Consider the following 10425-nt stretch of genomic DNA (forward strand, 5'->3'; position numbering starts at 1 on the left):
TTTAATCCCAGCACTCGGGAGGCAGAGGCAGGCGGATCTCTGTGAGTTCGAGACCAGCCTGGTCTACAGAGCTAGTTCCAGGACAGACTCCAAAGCCACAGAGAAACCCTGTCTCGAAAAACCAAAAAACCAAACAAACAAAAAATCTCATTTTTCTTTTGACCTTGTAGTTGAGTAGTTCTGCCAGATTCCTTGGCTTGATCCCAGTGCAGTCTTGTGAGGGAGGAAGAATGTGTGCCAGTGTTCTCTCCTGGCATGGAGCATCCATGTGCTTTGCAGCAACGGACGACCATAGGCCACATCCACTCTTGGACTCACTGAACCCTTAGCCGGCCCAGCTCTGTAGAGCTAGCCTCAGCCCTCTGGCCTTGACAGAAGTGTGGCCGAGTGCAAACAAAGCATGTCTGCAGTGCTGTGGGCAGGAAGTGCTGAGCAGCAGAAACGTGGCACCTACAGAAGGTCTCATGCTTGACGCTAACACAGAGCTTGCCTGTTTTCAGTTCTCCCTGTGCTTACCCTGTAGACTCATCCTGCTGCACAGTCCCTGGGCATGGACACTGTAGGTCATTGCTGTTCCTTTTGTTCCAGGCTTCTGTCACCTCGGGGAACTCAAGGCCAGGGAGGATTGGCCAAAGAAAATACGCGGCATTGAACTAGGAGTGCTGCTGGATTGTACTTGGAACCCTGAAATGACTAGATAACTGTTCTCCACCAAGAACCAAACTGGCAGCCTCAGGCCTCGTGGATCCCAGATGGACTTGGCAGTAACCCAGAGCCGGTCGTACTGTGTGTCTCCCTCCTTACAGCCCATGTATATGAATTACTGAAAAATTGATTCCATGCTTCCTTTCTGATGCTGGATAGAATGAATCTAATTCAAAGTCTTTTATGTAAAAGAACTATGTTTCTTTCCTAGTCACTTTAGACAAATTAAGGATATAATAGTTTGAGTCTTTTGAGAATACTCCTAACGTGAGGCTAGACAGGGCTTCCCCACAGGAGAGCACAGTTCCTTGGAAACCAGGGCCTTGCTCACCTGAGAAATGGTGCAAACCGACCAGGATTTCTTAGGCTGCTGAGAGGAGAGTGAGTGCTTGACTGGAGATGAACTGCCTCTGTTGGGCTGCCTGCCCTGTCCTGTGAACCAGGTCCTCTGGGGCCACCAGATGGCAGTGGCCCATAGGCTGGGAGGAAAGCTATTACCAGGGCATGTCCCCAAGAAATTCCCAGCCTCACTCCATTTTCTGTGGCCTGATTAGGGCTGGGTGGATTTTACTGCTCAGAGCTTCCCCTTGTGGCCCAGTCACTGGGGAGAGCCCCAGGGAGCTGATGTTCTGAAGCTGCTGATCTGATTAGCCAACCAGGTCAAAACCTGGCTGCATGCTGCAAAATACTGCCCTCCTAGTGAGGGGTCTGTATGGGCTGTGTGGGGCCCTCCAGCTGACTCACCTGCACAGACATCTTTCAAGGACTTGGTGGTGTCCTAGCAGACACTCTGGAACCTGACATCTCTACCCCAGAGCCCATCAGGGACCGCAGCAGTTGCCCACTGACTCAGCCACATCACTCTTCAAGGAGCTGCTGCTGCCTCAGACTCAGAGCTTTAAGGCTTCACTGACTGTTCCTAAAACTATCCTTTTACTCTAAAGAGGAGGGGACAGAGATTTTTAAATATTTAATAAAATCAGCAGGTTATTTGGGTAGAAAACATAAATGGTTTGGTTTGGTATTAAATTTAGAAATTGTAGACTGTGGAATTAGTACAGCCCTTCCTGGTTTTCTGGTTCCCCGCATCATCTAGAAAGACTCACAGAATGGTTTCCAGAATGTTCCATAGGTGAGTGCGCCCAGACCCTCCTGTATGGTCACTAAGAAAGGCCTGTCCCTGAGGGTCAGTAGCAACTTGTGTCCTTACTGGGACCAGGCAGGATCCTTGCCTCTGGTGCAACCCTGCCCAGGCTCTGTGTTGACTGCCAACCACTTTTGATTCAAGAAGCTTCCTCCCTGGGAGCTGCTATTTTTCCTAAATTCAAATTGTTAAATAAAATATTTTGGGCTCTCAAGAACCTCATTTATGGCTTCCTTTGTGTTTTGAGGGGCTGACCAGTGAGATCCTAAGTATGACCACAGCCTTGGGCTACTGTCGGGTTGGGCATGGTTTGTCTGGAGTAGGTACCGCCTCTGTCGGACAGGGCGTGACCTCGTGTGGGGGTGTGGCTTCCGGGCACGGGGTGTAGTCCTCCAGCCGCCAGGGGCCGCTGTGGGCGGCGTTGTGATATTGAGCCGGGCAGTTCGTAAGGCAACCACAGAGCGGGGCCTGGGACAGGGTGACCACTAGGCTGAGCTGTGGCGAACCCTGGGTGGGGGCCGGGGCACGGGGCAGCAGTCGTTGTTCCAGCCGCCACCGTGACTGGGCTAGCCCCGCCTCCCAGCACCGGGCCCTGCTGAATCAGAACAGGCGCCAGGCGGCGGGTCTGCGACCGAACGGTGGGCACAGGTGAGCCTAGGACAGCGAGCGCGCTGCCCTACTCTGCCAGGGTCGGGTGGAGTGGTCACCCAGGGTGGCTCTGAGGAGGAAGTGCAGCCCCCGACCCCCTGGTGCCTATTGCTACGAGGTCGCTTTAAGAGCAGCAAGCTGGTTTCAAGGAGCTAAGAGAGATTTTCCGGATCTCCTTAGGCATCTATGAGAACTCAGGACTCCAGCCATGCAGCCACAGGCCCTGCTCCAAAAGGACCGCCCCATGCCTCAAAGGGAACCACCCGAATTTTCTTGGCATCCAACTGGTGACCTCTGACGTGCATCCTTGACAACACGAGTTGCTTGCTAACCTCCGAGAGAGGATCCCTTTCCTTAGGAGGGCCAGGCTAAGTAGGTGAGGTCTGGCCTGGTCCGGACTATGCCGTCCAAGTCAGCTTGCCTGCGTCGTCACACGGAGGTACCTGGGCAGCTGGAGGGCAGAATGCTCCAGGGACAGCTTCCAAACACAGACAAGAACCTCACCCCAACACCGGGCTCCCTACCAGCCACTGACCCTCACACTCCAGAGATAAACCCCATGCCTCCTTTCAGCATTCCAGCAAAACCAAGCAACCAGAACCCACAAGCTAAAGCAAACCCCATCACCCCACAGCTGCCCATGAGACCCAAGTTGGAGCGAACCCTGTCCCTGGATGACAAGGGCTGGAGAAGGAGGCGTTTCCAGGATAGTCAGGAGGATCTGACTGTCCAGAATGGGACCAGTCCCTGCAGGGGCTCCATGAAGGACTCTGTTGCCCAGTCTCCTGCCTGCAGCCGGCCCCTACCCTGCCTCAGCGCATCTTTACAGGAGATCCCTAAACCCCGAAGGGCCACAGGCAGTGAGGGCGGGAGCCCATCCTTGTGGAGTGACTGTCTTCCTGGTATGATCAGCACCTCCTTGGACCTCCTGCACAGAGAGGCCTCCCCAAGTGGGGGCTCCCCCAGGTTGGCAAGTTTGCATGCCACACACACACCACCCGCCATGGACCTCAACATAGCCTCCAGCTCTCTGAGAACAGCCAACAAGGTTGACCCCGAGCATGCCGACTACAAGCTCCGCATGCAGACCAGGCTGGTCAGGACCCACAGCAGCCTGGGCCCTAGTAGGCCCCGGAGCCCCCTGGCTGGTGACGACCACTCCATTCACTCAGCTAGATCTTCCTTCAGCCTTCTGGCTCCCATCCGCACCAAGGACATCAGAAGCAGGTAGGCTTCTTGGAGGGAGTGATGGGGAACTCGGGGGCTATCAGCTCTGTCTAATCAGGCCAAGGGCACACTGAGCCAGGCATGGTGGCTCGTGCTTGTAGTCCCTGCGCTTGAAAGGCAGAGGTAGCGTAATTACAAGTTCAAAGCCAGCCTGAGCTACATAGTGAGCTATCTATATAACTAGGTAAGTGAGGAAGACTAGCTGCACAGGGGCCATTGAACAGGTTCGCATAAAGAAAGCGGAAGACGTGGAAGATAAGGCAGGACTCCCATCCTCTTTCAGACATCGTGCCTTTCTCCTTCTGTCTGTCTCATTCCAGAACCTTTTCTTTGTGGCTCAATGTCATCCACAGACACTGTAAATGTAGATCATTCTACCTCCACCGTATGTAGGCAGAGGAGGACACACCCATCTTGCTATCATTGCTCCTGTAGTTGGTACTTCCTCGCATCCTGGCGGGAAGTTTTCTCGGCATCTGAATTGGCCCCTTTGTTTTTTCTGTGTGGAGGGTTGCAGGTTTCTTTAGCTATGCCTTTATTGAACCACTGCCCGTGAGGAGCAGTCAGCGACCCTTAGTGACACCTGAAGAAGGGTTGAGTACTGTCCCATCACAGTGGGCCACGGGTCAGAATTTTACCAGGATGTTTAGACACCAGTTAAACTTCTGGACCAAGTAACATCCCGGGGCCACAGGCTTGACTAGTTTACCGTATGCCCTTGGGAGAGCTTCCACACTGTCTTGAGCCACAGGGTCCCAGTGTCTGTGGTGGGGACTTGCTGATGTCCACGGAGGCCTCTAACATGCCATAACATCCCAAGAATGTACAGGACCTCTGTTTCTTGTGCTGGGTCTTTCCGACTCCAGTCATTAACTTGTGTGGACTTACAGAAAAGAGCCTGGGTGTAGCCAGGATGAGCCCTTTCTGCCTATGACTTCTCAGTGCTGAGTCTCCTTTCCCGAATCCACGAGCTCATCTACCACTGGGGGCACAGGCCCAGTGCATGGCCTGTCCAAATCTAGAGCCTCATTTTCCAAGCTGGCCGCCTTCTGGGGTCTTGTTCTTGGCCCGTAAGGTGCATCCTCCCTCTCTCCCCCACAACCATGTTGTGGGACATAGGTGGGTGGGGAAGTGAGAGCAGGGAGAATCTGGAGATGGTTCCTGCAGCTGTTTCCAGGAGCTGCCCAAACGGGTGACTATGGGTTAGAAGGTTTCATACAAAGAGACCTCACGGCAGAAAAAGGAACGGATTGTCAGCAGGGTTTCTTCGATCTAGAGAGCCAAAAGAACCTACCTTTCCTCTGAGAGTGGTGTGATCTCTGGCAGTATAGCTCCTGCCTGCATCTCCAGGTGGTCACTTCTGAGTTTCCAGTCAGTGGCTCCAGCCATGCTAACTGCAGGGCCCTCTCCTGGAGATGCTGCGGCGCTTGTATCTGCACAGACTGCTTATAAAGAGGGTCGCATTCTTAGGGGCTGGGAGGTGGGGTATACCATTCAGTCTCCTTTACCTGCTGAAGGTAGGCCTTACTCCCTGTACTCATAGGCCTGCAGGTAAGGCCCTCTATTGATATTTGGCCTGCATGTCTTTGTGAGGGAGTCAGGTCCACTGAAACTTGAGTTACGGATAGTTGTGAGTTGCCACGTGGGTGCTGGGAATTGAACCTGGGTCCTCTGGAAGAGAGCAGTCACTGCTCTTAACCGCTGAGCCATCTCTCCAGCCCCCCAGCAAGCCTTTTAAATATTTAAAATATTTAACTATTTTTATTATTTTTAATTAGGTGTAGGTGTGTGTGTGTGCATGGGCACACCCACGGGCATGTAGGTATGTCCATGCGAGTCCAGGTGTCTACAAAGGTCAGAAGTGTTGGATTCCCCAGAGCTGGAGTTATAGGCAGTTGTGAGCTGTCAGATGTGAGTGCTGGGTACCAAATTTGGATGCTCTGAAAAAGTGGCAAGCACTCTTAACCACTGAGCCATTTCTCTAGTCCCACAGGGGTCTTTTAAAGAGTACTGTATCTACCACATTCAAAGCATTATTACTTGCAATCCATAGGAAGAGGAAATAAGTCTGAGTGATGTCCGTGGGCCCCTATTGCATCCCTGGGAAGTAATGGAGGAGGGCTGTAGTAGACTTTCTTGGACCACCAACCCCCAAATCATTTATTATTAATTATGAAAGCTCGGCATTAGCTTAGACTTGTTTCTAACTAGCTCTTATAACTTAAATTAACCTATTTCTATAAATCTGTGTGCTGACACGTGGCTCATGGCTTTTACCTCTTCCCCTTGCATGTCCTGCTTCCTCTCCATCTTTCTGGCTTCCCTCCCAAGCCTAGATTCGCTTCATCTCTTTCTCTCTGCCCAGAAGTCCCGCCTAACCTCTTCCTGCTTAGCTATTGGCCATTCGGCTCTTTATTAAACCTCAGAAGGCACCTTGGCAAAGACACATCTTCACAGTGTACAAAAAAGATTATTCTGCAGCAAGGGGCTTGATCCAGTTCTGCCTCATACTTTACAACCGCAGTTTGTGGGGTTTGGTTCTTTCCTACCGTGTGGATCCTGGGAATCACGCCATCAAGTTGGTGGGAAGCACCTTTACCTACTGAGTCATTTCACCAGCCTAACCTGCCACTTTGTGTGCATGTGACAAGGTCTCACTGTTTAGACCAGGCTGGCCTTGAATTCACAAATGTCTACCCTTTTGGATTAAAGACTTAATTTTTCACCAGAAGATCTGGGGTACCCTCCCCTAAATGGGTTGGGAAGAAGCTGTGCCTCCTAAGGCTGGGCACAGCAGTGAGCTTCTACCCTGCCGCTGTCCAGTCACTTTCTGTAGCCACCTGGACAAACTGTGGCTCCCTAGGTTGGAGGAAGCAGGGTCAGCCTGTAAGGAGGACACAAGCTTAGGGGCTGGTGACTGAAGACTAGCCCGGGCCTGCCTTTGTTCAGTGGTCCTTTCCTGATGGTATGTGACTCCGAAATTTGCTCCACCCCAACTGGTGTCTGAACCCAGCTAGCACATTAGTAACTGATTCATCTACTTGGAGGTGAGATCCAAAAGGTCCCTCACTGTGACAGCCTGGTTTCCCTCCTGAAAGTGTACAGAGCTGTACCATCAGATGTTCTGTCCAGTGGGGTTCAGGAGCATGGTTCTGGCTTCAGTCGGCCATTGCTCTTCTGGACTTGGTTATAATCGGATCTTCAGAGGAACATGGTTTTGTCCATACATTCTTAGCAAGTTTGGCAAAACCAGTAAGGTAGGCTAAGCATTGTGGAGCATACCTTCATCCCAGCTACTGGGAGACAGAGGCAGGAAGATCCCCAGTTGAAGGTCAGCCTGGGCACAGCAACACATCGTCTCAAAACAAAACACAAGAAACAAATCGAAAAAGGCCCAGGATGTAGCTCAGGGGAGAGGTAGCTCATGTAACACGCACGAAGATATGGGTTCCATCTCAAGCATCACTAAAAATAGTTGGAGAGATGGCTCAGTGGCTGAGAGCACTGCTGTTTTTGCAGAGGACCTGGGTTTGGTTCCCAGCACCCACATGGTGGCTCACAATCATAAGTCCAGTTCCAGGGGGGTCTGATGCCACCTTCTTACCTCCAAAAGCACCAGGCATGCACATGCGGCACGTACACACACGTAGGCAAAATACTCGTACAAATAAAATCATTTTGGTTTTTGTTTGTTTGTTTTTAGAAAGACAGCCCAGGGGCTGGAGAGATGGCTCAGAGGTTAAGAGCACTGACTGCTCTTCCAGAGGTCCTGAGTTCAATTCCCAGCAACCACATGGTGGCTCACAGCCATCTGTAGTGAGATCTGGTGCCCTCTTCTGGCCTACAACCATACATGCAAGCAGAACACTGTATATGTAATAAATAAATAAATCTTTTTTTAAAAAAAGAAAGAAAGAAAGAAAGACAGCCCAGACCATCTTGGTACTTACTTTGTAGACCAGACTGGCCTCAAACTCACAGAAATCCGTCTGCCTCTGCCTCCTGAGCACTGGGACTAAAGGAGGTTGCCACCACTACCCAACAGGAGTTCATTTCTTAAAGGGCTGGAGAATAATGCAAACAAATCTAATATTTCTCCGTGCATGAAAAATTATGTGAGATTTGGATTTTTTAATGATCTATTTATTTATATTTCATGTGCATTAGGGTTTTGTCTGCATGTTGTGTGTGTGAAGGTGTCAAACCCCTTGGAGCTAGAGTTATAGACAGCTGTGAGCTGCCACATGGGTGCTGAGAATTGAACCCAGATCCTCAGGAAGAACAGCCTGTGCTCTTAACTGTCCATCTCTGTCCATGATTTAGCCTGTCCATCCCTCCGACCCTGAGATTCAGATTTCATTGCCCTTATAAACACATCTTTCTGGGCACACAGACACATCATTTCTGTCTAAGGGTTTTTGCGCTTCTGTGCTGTGGCAATGAAGTTGAGTGATAGGGCAGAGGCCCAGTCACCCACAGGACTGTGTATGTCCAGTATCTCTTTCCAGGATGCTTGGGCAGGCCCTCTAGTTCATGGCACATGCACACATGTGTGCTGGGTAGGTCAAGAGATTTATCACACTGTTAGGACTGTATCTCATCTTGACAGGCGTGGCTTCATTCCACTGAAATCTGGAGTTGGGCTGAAGTCGGGGAGATGGATATCACAGTGGCTTGCTATGAAAGTGCTCCTGCACTGGAATTCCCGGCTCCAGAGGTGACACTGATGCCTGGCATGTCAGTGTTGTCCTCAGGGTTCACATTGATGCTTTGGAGAGAGTGGCTCCAGAGGCATCTGTCACTGAGGATAGCTGCTCACTTGTCTCTTTTTGCAGGAGCTATCTGGAGGGAAGTCTTATGGCCAGTGGAGCCCTGCTAGGAGCAGATGAACTAGCCAGGTACTTCCCAGACCGGAACATGGCTCTCTTCGTGGCCACCTGGAACATGCAGGGCCAGAAGGTGAGAGGGGTCACAGTGAGGTAAGGCAGAGGCAGGTGGGTTCCATGTCCTTGGGGAACCTATTCCCAGAGACCCCAGCACAGTCCACTGGTCACAACACGGGCATAAAGATAAGCAAGCGGGCTGCCTCCATCTCTGTGAGCCCTTGTGAAGGACCAGGGTCGGACATGCACCTGGGAGGATAATCAGACCTGGCACAATCTAGGGTACCTGGTAAGGTGGGACCCAGGCTGGAAGGTAGTAAGTGAACAAATCTGGGCTCAAAGAGGGAAACTGAGGTATCTGACATGTCACGGTTCCCTGGGAGAGCAAACCCACAGCCGTGCACAACTTCTCTTTGAAAAGAGGCTGTTCTGTGACCGCCTCAAGATGACTGTGCAGGGGCTTGCTCTTCAGCTTCTGCCCCCAGACCGGAGGGAGCCTCGTGGTCTTGACTGTTGTATGGCTCTTCACTGCAGGAGCTCCCGGTGAGCCTGGATGAGTTTCTGCTCCCCACGGAGGCCGACTATAGTCAGGACTTGTATGTCATTGGCGTTCAGGAGGGCTGCTCTGACAGGTGAGGCACCGTGCAGCCACCACTGTTGGGGCCTCCACCGTCCTGTGTGGACAGTTCACCGAGATAGGCCTGTAAGCCTGAAGGGTGGGACGTGAGGCCCTCCTATGGGGCTAGATAGCAGCCCCCATGCCTCACTGAAATGAATGTACCTATAGTCAGTGGTGTTTCAGGTTTTGTCTGCAGTTGGCCAAGGGAGCACATAAGCAACCAAGATGCCTGGTTCATACACAGGTTCTGGGCTGCTGCAGTTCTGGCCACATATCCTGTGGCACCCTGACTGCTGTCCCTGGGAAGTGATCCTATAGCTATGTGCTTCTAACTGCAGTTCGTGGGGTTCCCTGGCCTGTGAGGAGAGCAGCAGGCCTGCTGCATGCTCTGGGTTAGAGAACCTGTCCTCAGAGGTCCCAAGTAGTGATGGGGCCCACCCCTGCCAGCCCGCAGAACTCTGAAAGCTCTTCTGGTCTTAGGTGGGATTGGAAGTCTGCACATACCATCAGAGGGAGGTTCGGGCCTGCAGCCAGCCTGAAGGGTCTCACAGCGCACAAAGATGCCATTAGCCTTGTCATTATCATCAGTACGAGACCCAATTTGAGGGGCCCCTAGGAATGCTTCCAGGGGCTCTCTGGGCAGCAGATGGGAGAAGGTGGCACTAAAAGGCCACCGTTCATGTAAAGGCCATGCCTTATAACCTGCTTCCTCCTCACAGGCGAGAGTGGGAGACACGCCTGCAGGAGACACTGGGCCCTCAGTATGTGTTGCTGTCGTCAGCAGCACATGGGGTCCTGTACATGTCCCTGTTTATCCGCAGGGACCTCATCTGGTTCTGTTCAGGTAGGTGCCGCCACGGGGCTTCTCCGCCACCACTCCTCTTTCCGTTTCTCCCTCTCTCGCTCTCGTGTGTGCCTGCACCACAGAGCACATGTGGAGGTCCGAGGACAACCTGAGGCAGTTCTTCCACCGCAGATATGAGCTCAGGTCTTCAGGGTTGACATCTCGCTGGCCTGTGCCGTGGCTTCTGTATCTACCACTCCCAGGGATCTAGGTACCTCCATATACAGGCTCTAATAACATGTAGCTCCTGTCCACATATGGGTCCCCTGACAGCAAACTGCAACCTCTCTCATGCCCGGCATCCAGCCTCTGAGGTTCCCGTGTCTGAATACACAAGCACACCTACTGCAGCTGT

The 10425-nt window shown here is 52.1% G+C and overlaps 2 protein-coding genes across 8 annotated transcripts in view; both read left to right on the forward strand.

The window, feature by feature from the left end:
* The window catches only part of Sec16a (SEC16 homolog A, endoplasmic reticulum export factor), a 36335-nt gene extending 34648 nt beyond the window's left edge, over positions 1 to 1687 (forward strand). For all 7 annotated transcript variants that reach the window (XM_013345912.2, XM_013345911.2, XM_026789533.1 and 4 more), the window contains one exon: positions 589 to 1687. In XM_013345912.2, coding sequence (XP_013201366.1) covers positions 589 to 657 — 69 coding nt within the window. In that variant the 3' untranslated portion in view covers positions 658 to 1687. The remainder of the gene's footprint in view (positions 1 to 588) is intronic.
* Positions 1688 to 2293: 606 nt separating this feature from the next.
* Inpp5e (inositol polyphosphate-5-phosphatase E) overlaps positions 2294 to 10425 on the forward strand; it is a 12573-nt gene continuing 4441 nt past the window's right edge. The window contains exons 1-5 of the mRNA XM_005346246.3: positions 2294 to 2497; positions 2678 to 3724; positions 8560 to 8683; positions 9142 to 9239; positions 9946 to 10070. Coding sequence (XP_005346303.1) covers positions 2898 to 3724; positions 8560 to 8683; positions 9142 to 9239; positions 9946 to 10070 — 1174 coding nt within the window. The 5' untranslated portion in view covers positions 2294 to 2497; positions 2678 to 2897. The remainder of the gene's footprint in view (positions 2498 to 2677; positions 3725 to 8559; positions 8684 to 9141; positions 9240 to 9945; positions 10071 to 10425) is intronic.

Source organism: Microtus ochrogaster, chromosome 4, assembly GCF_000317375.1.
Source record: "Microtus ochrogaster isolate Prairie Vole_2 chromosome 4, MicOch1.0, whole genome shotgun sequence".
In the NCBI taxonomy this organism is placed as follows: Eukaryota; Metazoa; Chordata; class Mammalia; order Rodentia; family Cricetidae; genus Microtus; species Microtus ochrogaster.